We start from the raw sequence: 11,642 nt of genomic DNA, 5'->3' as shown, positions 1-11,642 counted from the left end.
AGATGATGTGGGCATTCAACGTTGGGACAGCTGGATCCATGCTTGACTCCATGTTCAGCTTCACAAGGGAAAAACAGGTCAGGCTTCCCAAAAAGCAACCAACAGACTGAAGTTTAATGCAGAAGCAATTCCTATGGGCTTCTCAAAGGGACCTGCCATTTGGTCAGAAAGCCCTCTTGACCCCTATGAGGAAGTTAATCCAACCAAACCTCTGAAGCAGTTTGTTTTTGAGTAAGAAGGCTTAGGACTCAGCAATGGGCATGATGTCCAGTATACAGCTGCAATGCAGTGAAGCTGCACCTCCCGCAGCTGCTAAAGGTACAGGAGCCCAGCAAGAAATGGAAGTTGGCAACCCTGCCACTGCATCTCCATTTGCCTTTGGGATCTGTCATCACCAACAATCCTTCCCCATCACTTTATTATGCTGGCTCCTTATTTATGCCCAAAAGCTTCCACCATGAATGTCAGTGTTGGTTTATATCTTCCTTTCTTGCCCTCTAAGAATTATAGCCCTCGCTTTCTAAATCCTCCAAGAATAGCAGAAGTACTGCCAACATGTTTATCTCCAATCTTGTGGACTAGAATCTTGCTTTTTATCCAAACTGGTAGCTGAGTATCTCAGGAAGTTAAATCCCCTGCCAACTCTCACGTTGTGGGTTCATAAAAGTATGTAATGATACATACATTGAAGTTGTTAGCAGGGTGTTGCATTATGTCTAATATTGTGTGTTTTGGCCAATTTTCGGTCCCAGCACAAAGCAAGAACAGGACACGGTTTTGGTCTCCCTCTAGGTGGTCAATGCTCTAGTAAATTCGTTCCTATTCAACTACTAACTCTTTCTGCATTTCCTGGCCACAGTTTTGACTGGAACAGCCCAACGGATAGGCAAGAGAAAGGATGCAACTGTAGCATATGCAAGGAAATGAACATGTCTTTAAAGATTCAGGGTGTCGTAAAGTCAAAAGGCAATAAACGAGGTTTGGTAGAGGGTGGGAGGACGTTAGAGGGCAATGCCAACTGTAGATCTTTTTAATATTCTAAATAAACTATTTCTGATTTAACGAGAGGTTTTCAATATCTGTTATTGGAGAGCCACAGCCAAACGTCTACCTAAACAATGTCAACAACACGTGGAATTCTTTCACCCAGACCTCTGTTTCCTTGCGCAGGGCAAGTAGCCAACGGGTTGAGAGCCTAGCTGGTCGTGTCCTTAAAAAATCTGAACGGTGGGCCGAGCTCCAGCGAACCAAAACCTTTACTTGGAAAACAAACTTTGCAAGACAAGAGGCTAGGACCAGAACATGGAAACTCCAGATGGCCTCATTGGGGGTCCATGTCAAAACAGTCATGTGAATTGGCCCAAAGTTGGTCTTCTTCCCCCCCCCCAATCTCCGTTTTCTTACAGACTAGAAACCCAAAACTGAATAATGAATCACACATTTGGAGAGAGCCACACTTTCCCATAGTCCTCTTGTCTTTGGTCAACTGCATTGGCGGTTTCCTCAATGCCTATCTTCATCCCTCTGCTTCTTTGAATAACGGTCTCTGCTCCAATCTTCCCGCTCCTTGTCTCTCCCTTCTCTGCCTCTGCCCCGCTCCTCCCTCGAATGCCACTCTCGGTCCCTCTCGCTTTCCCCCCATCCCCGAAACCGCTCCCTTTCCGACCGCCTCGGCTCCCTGCTCCTCTCGTGATCGCGATCCCTCGATTTCCAGTCCCTTGCCCCCTCCCTTGACCACGTCCGCTCTCTTTTCTCCGCTGGACCGTCTCCATAGAAGTCACTCTTCATAGCGGGCAAAATGGGCTTCCGGAAAGGCCTGTCCCTGCCTCCGAACCGCAGCTGCCCAGACTCCTTTTTGCCCCCAAAGCCGCCGCCGAGCCGGCGCGGAATCCATCCCTTGAGAGTCCTTTCCAGCTCAAAGTCAACAAATACTTCTCGCTGGTCGATGACCAGCTTGTTGGCATCTCTGTGGGCTTTTAACAGTGCCCGCTCCTCTTTGTACTCGATGAATGCATAGCCCTTGGAGAAGCCCGTGACCAAATCTCGAACCAGGCGCATCTTCCGGATCTCCCCATAGCGGGAAAAGACTTCCTTTAACTTGTCCTCTGTCGTTTGCAAGTTGAGTCTTGCGACAAACAGCGTGAGGTGGGGGTCTCCCGAAACACCCCGATTGGGCACATAGCGTGCCACCATAGCCCTCCAGACGGCGCGGTCGTGGGGTTCCTCATCGGTGCCGTCAATGCTTCCTGCTTTGAGGGGATCATAATCTTTTGCGATGGGTGCCCACTCGTTCATTGTCTGGGGAAAAGAAAGCACCCCCTCCCCCCCAAAAAACCCATTTATAGAAGTGTTCGTTTTTTGTTGAATACCATAGGATTACAGTCTAAACCATACTGACCACAATGGGCTTACTTCTGAGTAAAATGGCACCATTTTCAAACACCTCTACCCATTTATTATACAGGCCTACAAAAAAAAAAAAAAAACCCTTTAGTTGCCAAGGATTCTTTGAATGACTTTAGGATATTTTGGGCTGCTGAATCCAAAAATGACATTGCTTCCTGGTGATGAAGCCATGGCGTCGGCTTCCTCAGGAGGAAGCTGCTTGAATCAGTATATAAAGTCTTCCCCCAGTAACACACAGCTGCAAAGGGGTCCTGGGTGTATTTTCATGCGCAGCCTCTGTTCATGTAGTCCAGAACACACCGAAGGGAGATCCTGGCACTCAGTACAGCAAGTGCCTGCTTTTCATGCAGAATCAAACCCCGGTGGAGTCTTCAGCTAAGGCTAGGAAAAATCCTTATCGGCAACCCTGGAACGCCACTGCCTTGCCAGCGTTGGCACCGCTAAGCCAGCCGATTAGAGGGGCAAACCTGGTGGTTTGCAATGTGAGCAATGTTTAATACACCTGCTCCACAGGAGAGTACGTGCCCCCAGTACGAGTCCTCACCCAACTAAGACTCCTTTGCATATGACATAGGAATAACCCTGCTGGATCAAGCCAAGGGCCCAGTTTCCTGTATCTCGCAGTGACCCACCAGGGAGCACACAGGACAACAAGAGGCCTGTATCCTGTTCCCACTTTCTTGCAGCTGGATTCAGAGACAGCCTACTTGTTCAGTAGGATTCAGAGGTCTCTTGTGATCTGGTGTGCTCCCTGGTGGGCCGCTGTGAGATACAGGAAGCTGGACTAGATGGGCCTCTGGCCTGATCCAGTGGGGCTGTTCTTATGTTCTTAACTACAATTCCCAGGAAGCCTTGCAGATCTTCTTGTTATCTGGTGTGCTCCCTGGGGCATTTGGTGGGCCGCTGTGAGATACAGGAAGCTGGACTAGATGGGCCTATGGCTTGATCTAGTGGCGCTGTTCTTATGTACTTCTAAACCCAGGAGGTTGCACATACCCATCATGGCTTGTAACAGTGATGACTCCCCTCCCCCGTGAAGGCATCTGGGCCAGACGCCACCCCCACATCCTGTGGCAAGGAATCCCACAGACTAATTACATGCTGGGTCAAGAAATATTTTCTTTTGTCTTGTTCTAGCTCTCGGACACTCCATTTTAGCGGCTGTCCCCTGGTTCTGGTGCTGTGCAAAAGTGAAAAGAGCATCCATCTGTCCACCCCCTGCATATTTTGCAAGGCATAAGAGCTCTGGAACTGGCGGAGCAGGGGCACCCCAGCAGTCAGGTCCAAGTGGACCAAATTTCCTTCGAAGTGGGACATTTGTAAAGTTTGCAGGAAGTCTGTCTACCAGATGCTTCCAGGACACTCACAGGCCCAGCATGCAGGGAAAAGTGCTGGGGCTCCCTGCAACTGGCGTGCAGATCGACTGCTCCTGATCTTGGAGGCTCTACAGAGCTCCTGAGAGACCCCACAAGGGAATGTTGCTTATTGCTCCCAGACCTCCCCACCCTCCCAGGCAAAACCTTGGAGCATCCCATCTGCAGCTTGGAGAGGCCTGCACAGAAGCCAGCACCCCCTGCCTCCCCCCAGAATCTTTGCAAAGAAGACACCCACACTCACCCTCTGCTGCTACAACTCTCCAGTCCGCCCCAACAGCACACAGCAGGTAGTTTCTTATCTGCAGCAGATGATTCACCAGAGTCCAAAAGAAAAAAATGTGATCCTTCTCCAGCAGTAGTAGATTCCTTGGATCTCTAGAAAAAAAGGGATTTTAACAGGGATGCTTTTTAAATAAAAGCCATTGCCAAGAGCTGGTCCATTCAAGCCCAGCTGTGAATCTGCAACCCTGGAAATGAACATGCGTTTTGCCTATTAGGTGCTCAGCAGGCGCCCCCTGGTGGCAGGGACTGAGTATGTCACCAGATTTCAAAAGCTGCTTTCTAAGACACCTCCCCCCCACCCCAAGTGCACTCTATTTATTTATTTATTTATTTATTTGCAGATTTCTACCCAGCTTTTTCTCCCTGCTGGTCATTCAAAGCAGCATTCTCCCTGCTGGGCATTCAAAATTATCATATATATATACATACATATTGATACATATTGCTATACACACACACACACACACACACACACACACACACACACACATCTATATTGAAACAATCCATATTAACAATCTTTTATTCTTATATATATATATATTCTTTTATATAGATATATAGATATATAGATATATAGATATATATAGATATAGATATATAGATAGATCTATATTGAAACAATCTCTATTAACAATCTTTTATTCTTATATATATATATATATATATATATATAGATAGATAGATAGATAGATAGATAGATAGATAGATAGATAGATAGATAGATCTATATTGAAACAATATTGAAACAATCTCTATTAACAATCTTTTATTCTTATAAAATAAATAAATTCTTATAAGAATAAAAGATTGTTAATAGAGATTGTTTCAATATTGTTTCAATATAGATCTATCTATCTATCTATCTATTTATATATATATATATATATATATATATATATAAGAATAAAAGATTGTTAATAAAGATTGTTTCAATATAGATCTATCAATATAGATTGATAGATTGTTAGTATATAATCGAACAAAAATTGATAGATTGTTAATATATAATCTATACCAACCAATTGTTAATATATATTGATTCTAATACATATATTAGATTGGTAGCCCTTTTGGAACAGGGAGCCTTTAGTTTGTTGATTTTCTCTGTAAACCACTTTGTTGAAAAGTGGTATATAAATAAATAATGCATATAGTTCAAATTCTCTCTCTCTCTCTCTCTCTCTCTCTCTCTCTCTCTCTCTATATATATATATATATATATATAATTTGGACTGTAGAATTTTATTGTCTTCAAATCACCTGTGCCAGTCAAGTTTTTCCTAGTGGGTGAAAGCAATTATTACCACGTGTAACAAAATTGGAACCATTTTATGTTTATCTGAATATTTCAGTGTTTCTTTATTAATTTTGGTGCGAGGATTTCAGAAATGCTTCTAACACAGCACCCATCGTTCAGCCACAGTTTATCCTATATGCAGTTATATAACAGGGAGTGTATTACAAAGCAACGGGACAGATCAGCGATTTTCAACCAGTGTCCCATGGCGTATTGGTGTGCGTGAATGGCCCTCAAGTGTGCCACGGGTACTTGGGGGAGGGTCATCTATTAGTAGGGCCCTTGGGGGATGTGAGCCCCCCCCAGCGGTATGGTGTGCCTTGTCAATTTTGGTGCCTTGTCAATGTGTCATGGGATGAAAAAGGTTGAAAATCGCAGGGCTCGATGATAATACAATATGTAAGATAATAATAATTATCTAATAATTTAAGATAATTTAAGATAATTTGGATATTTAAGATAATTTGGATGATACAAAAAAGCTAAGCTTACAGTGGGGATCAGCTCCTCTGAATTGTATAAGAACCATTACAAAAACTCAGCATAAACTATTTTTGTGTTATATTGTCAGCCTTTAAACTGCAATCATTCAGGACCTGCCAAAGTAGTTTCAGTTACTTTCCATCAGGGAGTTGTAACTCATTCAAAAAATGAAAAGTAGCTGTCACTACTGCCCCAGACAGTTACTCCTGGGTTGCAGCCTTCCCCTACTACAGCTCCATGGTTACTTTCCGCCTAGCTCCACCTCTCCCTCTAGCCTTTGATTGGGTCTGCCTGAGCTTCCCCTAAAGGCAGATTGGAGGGATTTGCTCACTGGTGAAACTTTCGAAGGGGGAAGGAAGTTACTGGGAGTTGTAAACTGCTCTGAGTGTATTTTGCAACAGCCTGGAAAGGAATCTGGCCCAGGAAACCTTCCTCTTGATTCTCTGCCTTCCTTTTCAGTTGGATCTTTCAAGACTTCGGAAGCTCATCGCCTGGCATGCAAGCTGAACAGACCCAGGAGGAGGAAGAGGAAGAGGAGGAAGGCAGCTGCAAGCCAGACAGTGTCTTTGGAAAGGATCCCTTCCAGCTGACTGCTGAGGACGTCTATGACATCTCTTACATCCTGGGAAGGGAGCTGCACCAGATCAGCAGCCAGCCCCCCATGGAGGTGTCCTCCGGGGTCACCCGGCTGCAGTTCAAGATAGTCAGCGTGCTGGAGATGCTGGAGGCACTAGTGAATGAGAGCAACCTGGCTGTGGAGGCCCTGAAGATGGAGAGGGACAGCCTGAAAAGGGAGCTGGAGGAGCTGCGGAAACAGGGGGCCGGTGGGCGCGCCGAAGAGGTAGGGCCACACAACTAGGGGCTCGGTTGGCTTGGAAAGGGGCAAGGACTGGGGATCTACCAGCCTGGGACGGCTCCCACTGGATCAGGAAGCAGGGCCGTCTTTAAGCCAGTTGGGCTCTGCGCCTAAGGGGTCAAAATCAATATATACGTATATATATTTTTTCACAAAATCATGTCACAGTCACTCAAGCAAGTGCATACTTCCTGTTGAGTCAAAGGCAAGCGGCACATTTTGGTTATCGTGGGCTTACGTGCCTGCAATTTGATGTGAAAATGTGCTTCGGTTCATTGGGTTCCTTAACTCACCGGCACTTTTTAAGCGCACATATTGATGGCTTCCCGTTCTGCCATAGATAAGTTGTATTGATGCATCTAAGATTGTACGGACCTTGGCTGTGAACCTGGGGCCAAGAATGTTTCCAATGGGGTCCTGCAGCTCCTTAGGCCAGACCTGGCCAGGAAGCCTTCAACTGTCATCATACCGGTCATGTGCTGGGCTGGTTTGCATTACTCACTGGAAAAGGAAGGTGCATCATCACTGTCCTCAAAGGCAGGGCCAGCCCAAGGCCTCTTGATGGCACCCCAGCCCCCCCAAGAAGAGGAAGTGCAAAGGTGCTGGGTTAGGGAGACCCTCTAACTCCCCGCTGTCCTCTCCTCCACCCTTCCACTCTACCCCCCTCTTCCAGTCCATGTAAGGAGAGTAGAGATGAGTGGGTGGACAGCCCCTGCTAAGCTGCTGCAATCCTAACCACACTTTCCTGAGAGTAAGCCCCATTGAATAAAATAGGACTTATTTCTAAGGAGACCTGGTTAGGATTGTGCCCTGAGATGACTACCTCAGTTGGCCTCACAAATGAGCCGGCTCTGCTCAGAGATGTTCATTCAAAAGTCCTAGAACTGAGTGGCAACAACACACTGCCCAGTGTCTGTCTACTCCAGCACTCTTGTGCGCAGCAGCCAACGGGATCCACCTCTTGGATGTGCGCAAGCTGCGACAAACAAAGGCAGCACCCTCCTCTACCACTCCCCTCCACCCCCGCATCTGGGGTTTACATTTATGCTACCTAGAGGTTCAATGTACGTATCGTGCTGTGCTGTCGCTGATGAATCCTGTTTTAAAAACCACCTTAGCTTGTGGCCATCCCACCGTCTTGTGGCGGTGAGTTCCATAAGTTGCACAAAGAAATGGAAATGATCCAGCTGCCTTCCGCAGACACCAAACTGAGCTTTTGTGGCGTTTCCCCGTCTCTGTCCTTGAAATGTGAAACACTGGTGCATGTTGTTCGGTGCTTCTGTCTTGAACTATGTTGGCTTATTGCACAATTTAGCTGCGGAGGTCACAGCTGGAAATGGAAGGCCATTGTAAAATGTGGGGTGGGGAGGAAAGATAGGTTTCTTAACCCTTTCTTGGGTCCTGTTTTCCTGTTGAAAATCACTCCCCCCCCCACTATGGTGGGATGGAAAAGGCATGGCGTCTCTAGGGTGTGGGGGTGCGGACCACACTGGGTGACACCCTTAGGGGTGTGTATGACACCAATACTGGCCAAAATTGTGAAGATCTTGGTGTTTTTGAGTAATACCATCATGATTTATACCAGGGGTGCCCAAACCCCGGCCCGGGGCCCACTTGCAGCCCTCGAGGCCTCTCAATGCGGCCCTCAGAGAGCCCCCAGTCTCCAATGAGCCTCTGGCCCTCTGGAGATTTGTTGAAGCCCACACTGGCCCAACGCAACTTCTCTCAGCATGAGGGTGACTGTTTGACCTCTCATGTGAGCTGTGGGATGAGAGCTCCCTCCACTGCTTGCTTTTTCACATCTGTGATGCAGCAGCGGCAGCAAAGGAAAGGCCAGCCTTGCTTTGTGCAAGGCCTTTTATAGGCATTGAGCTATTGCTAGACCTTCATTCATTCATATAAGTTCATCTTTAATATATTCATTTATGTAAACTTATGTAAATTTATTCAAATTTTAAATGTAAATTAATTCTTTTTCTCCCTGGCCCCCAACACAGTGTCAGAGAGCTGATGTGGCCCTCCTGCCAAAAACTTTGGACACCCCTGATTTATACCTCTGTTTCACGGGAAAGGTTGGTTTGTTCTCTGACTGTCTCCTCTGACCTTTTAGGTAAACCTCGGTCCCAACAAGATGATCATAGATCTCACAGATGCCAACCGGCCCCGCTTCACGCTGCAGGAGCTGCGGGAGGTGCTGCAGGAACGCAACCAGCTGAAGGCCCAGCTGCTGGTCGCTCAGGAGGAGCTGCAGTGCTACAAGAGGTAGGTGGCCAGAGTCAGCCTCTCCTAGCATTGCTGAGTCAGCCTCCTGCAGCATGCTGGCTTTCAGAATGAGCTGTGCAGTGCTCCTATCCGTTAGCTGGCAGGAGCGGCTGAGAGACCGAGCTGCCAATCAGGATTCCCCTCGGTTTGAATCTGGTCTCTGCTCTTAACTCACTTGGTGTTGGCCTTTGGCAAACCACTGTCTCTCAGCCTCAGTCTTCTCCATCTGCAGTATGGGCGTAACGACACTGATCTTCAATGTTTTTCATGCCACGAGCCCAATAAATAAAATATGAGACAGGGGACCCAGCTCGATCCTGCCCCCCTTCCCATGACCTTATCTGCTCTCTGCCCCTGTAATATCCTCCCAGCACTTTTCACTGTAACTAAATATTCCTATGAGAGGGAACAGAAAAAGTGACCACGAAGCCTAGCACTAGTGAAAACTTGTTTTAGCTCAATTGCTAAAAACCTGAGCTGGATTGGCACACCATCTCCTGGTACTTGAAGGGGTCCACTAGATGCCTCTCCCTTTACATAGTGGTGCTCTAGTCCAGAAGTCTTCAGCCTTCCTCATTCCCAGAAGCTGCCGCAACCCCACAACTGAGTCTTCGTAACTCTGCTGGGTCACGAACCCAAAGTTGAAGAACCCTGATCTATTGTACAGGTTTGTTTGTTAGGATTACTGAGAGACTGAGCATGTTCTCATGGGTACAGCAGTACAAAGCAGAGGGGACATGCACTAATTGGATTTTGCAGGTTGCTTTGACATTTGAGAAAAAAAAAAAGAAAGGATAAATGTTCTCTCTCTTTCCACAGTGGTTTGATTTCACAGAAGCCGGATCTGGTTGAGTCCATGCAAAAGGAACTGAGCGTAGGTAGCGCCTCTGGGTCACGGACAGGAAGGGAGGAGAAAACCACTATCAGGCGCCTGTGAGTATCGCAGCCTTCTTTTCCTAGGTGCAGCGGAAAGCGAAAAACGGGGCCGTCCACAGTTTTTTTTTTTAAACGATGCATTTGAAGAACTGAAAACAAATCAAGCATGTGACCTCAGCACAGTGTTTCTCAAACTGTGGGTCAGGACCCACTTGGTGGGTCGCAACCTGGTTTCTGGTGGGTCCCCCAGAGCCTCCGCTTAAAACATGGGTGATCAGATAACTAATTGCCTCCAGGCCTGAGGCTATTCAAAAAATCAGATAGCTGCTAACTGCCCTGCAAAGAGCTTGGCTCCTGCAGTTTGCAAGGTAGCTGCTTATTGTCCAGCCAACAGCTGAGCTCCTTCTGTTTGCAGGTTCGCTTTTAAAAAACCGCGCTGAGGATTCCTCCTGGTGACATTTCAAAGACTCCGGCTGGATAAGAGGCAAAAAATGGAACACCATGATGTTCTCGTTGAAGTCCGTTGGTACTGTGGTTATAGAAAGTGTTGGGAGTTTCTCTGCCAAGTTAGCCCTTTCTTCTTCCAAGTGCCCGTTGAGCACTGTCCTTTTTCTCACAAGCGTTCACAACCTCTAACTGGAAATTCTGATGGTCAGAATAAATTCATACACCTTCTGAGTATCCTTTTTAAAATCAATAGTTTCTGCTGTTTACTTTGTACTTAGTAAAGGGGCTGATCTTCCAAGTGGAAGGGGGGGGGGAAGAAACAAGCAATTTCCCCAGACTTGCACAAGCCTTTTCTGACTGTATGAAAAGAGGCCTCGGCTTTGCACAACCTTTCGCTGTCCCTGGGGTGGGTGCCGCGCAGTGGAGTGCTAACCTGGAAGAGCAGACCCGACCTTCCACACTTTGACATTGCTTTTAATGTAAAAAAAACCTGTCTCTGGACCACCTCTGTTGGCGATCTCTGGCCCACTCTGGGTCCAATCGCTTCATGTTTGCGCCAGTGAGTGGCCAAAACATGATAATTGCCAAGAGCGCAAGGCAGTTGGGCCTGGAGCGGGCCAAATTGTGGCGACACCATAAGAACAGCCCCACTGGATCAGGCCATAGGCCCATCTAGTCCAGCTTCCTGTATCTCACAGCGGCCCACCAAATGCCCCAGGGAGCACACCAGATAACAAGAGACCTGCAAGGCATTCTGGGAATTGTAGTTAAGAACATAAGAACAGCCCCACTGGATCAGGCCATAGGCCCATCTAGTCCAGCTTCCTGTATCTCACAGCGGCCCGCCAAATGCCCCAGGGAGCACACCAGATAACAAGAGACCTGCAAGGCCTCTTGGGAATTGTAGTTAAGAACATAAGAACAGCCCCACTGGATCAGGCCATAGGCCCATCTAGTCCAGCTTCCTGTATCTCACAGCGGCCCACCAAATGCCCCAGGGAGCACACCAGATAACAAGAGACCTGCAAGGCATTCTGGGAATTGTAGTTAAGAACATAAGAACAGCCCCACTGGATCAGGCCATAGGCCCATCTAGTCCAGCTTCCTGTATCTCACAGCGGCCCACCAAATGCCCCAGGGAACACACCAGACAACAAGAGACCTCATCCTGGTGCCCTCCCTTGCATCTGGCCTTCTGACATAGCCCGATTCTAAAATCAGGAGGTTGCGCATACACATCATGGCTTGTAACCTGTAATGGATTTTTCCTCCAGAAACTTGTCCAATCCCCTTTTAAAGGCGTCCAGGCTATATGCCATCACCACATCCTGTGGCAAAGAGTTCCACAGACCAA

At 47.3% G+C, this 11,642-nt stretch overlaps 2 protein-coding genes across 2 annotated transcripts; one reads left to right on the top strand and one right to left on the bottom strand.

The window, feature by feature from the left end:
* Nucleotides 1-1,396: 1,396 nt before the first annotated feature.
* SNRNP35 (small nuclear ribonucleoprotein U11/U12 subunit 35) lies at nucleotides 1,397-4,067 on the bottom strand. Its single transcript, XM_066609925.1, has 2 exons — nucleotides 4,024-4,067; nucleotides 1,397-2,319 (listed from the first exon to the last, which is right to left on the bottom strand). The coding sequence occupies exon 2, from the start codon at nucleotides 2,293-2,295 to the stop codon at nucleotides 1,504-1,506; it is 792 nt and encodes a 263-aa protein (XP_066466022.1). The 5' UTR covers nucleotides 2,296-2,319; nucleotides 4,024-4,067; the 3' UTR covers nucleotides 1,397-1,503.
* A 2,104-nt stretch (nucleotides 4,068-6,171) lies between these two features.
* Nucleotides 6,172-10,538, top strand: RILPL2 (Rab interacting lysosomal protein like 2). The gene is made up of 4 exons (XM_066610000.1): nucleotides 6,172-6,688; nucleotides 8,814-8,965; nucleotides 9,785-9,898; nucleotides 10,257-10,538. Exons 1-4 carry the CDS (start codon nucleotides 6,344-6,346, stop codon nucleotides 10,279-10,281), a joined length of 636 nt encoding a protein of 211 aa, XP_066466097.1. The 5' UTR covers nucleotides 6,172-6,343; the 3' UTR covers nucleotides 10,282-10,538.
* The last annotated feature ends 1,104 nt before the right edge of the window (nucleotides 10,539-11,642 follow it).

This window comes from Tiliqua scincoides, chromosome 14 (assembly GCF_035046505.1).
Source record: "Tiliqua scincoides isolate rTilSci1 chromosome 14, rTilSci1.hap2, whole genome shotgun sequence".
Taxonomy (NCBI): domain Eukaryota; kingdom Metazoa; phylum Chordata; class Lepidosauria; order Squamata; family Scincidae; genus Tiliqua; species Tiliqua scincoides.
This window is presented reverse-complemented; position numbering and strand designations above follow the sequence as displayed.

What these genes read in the sequence shown, in the direction of transcription:
- SNRNP35 (XM_066609925.1), bottom strand. Translation starts at nt 2,295, where the DNA reads ATGAACGAGTGGGCACCCATCGCAAAAGATTATGATCCCCTCAAAGCA.
- RILPL2 (XM_066610000.1), top strand. Translation starts at nt 6,344, where the DNA reads ATGCAAGCTGAACAGACCCAGGAGGAGGAAGAGGAAGAGGAGGAAGGC. An exon ending in GAGCTGCAGTGCTACAAGAG is followed by an intron (nt 8,966 to 9,784) that starts GTAGGTGGCCAG and finishes CTCTTTCCACAG; the next exon opens with TGGTTTGATTTCACAGAAGC. An exon ending in AAAACCACTATCAGGCGCCT is followed by an intron (nt 9,899 to 10,256) that starts GTGAGTATCGCA and finishes TTCTGTTTGCAG; the next exon opens with GTTCGCTTTTAAAAAACCGC.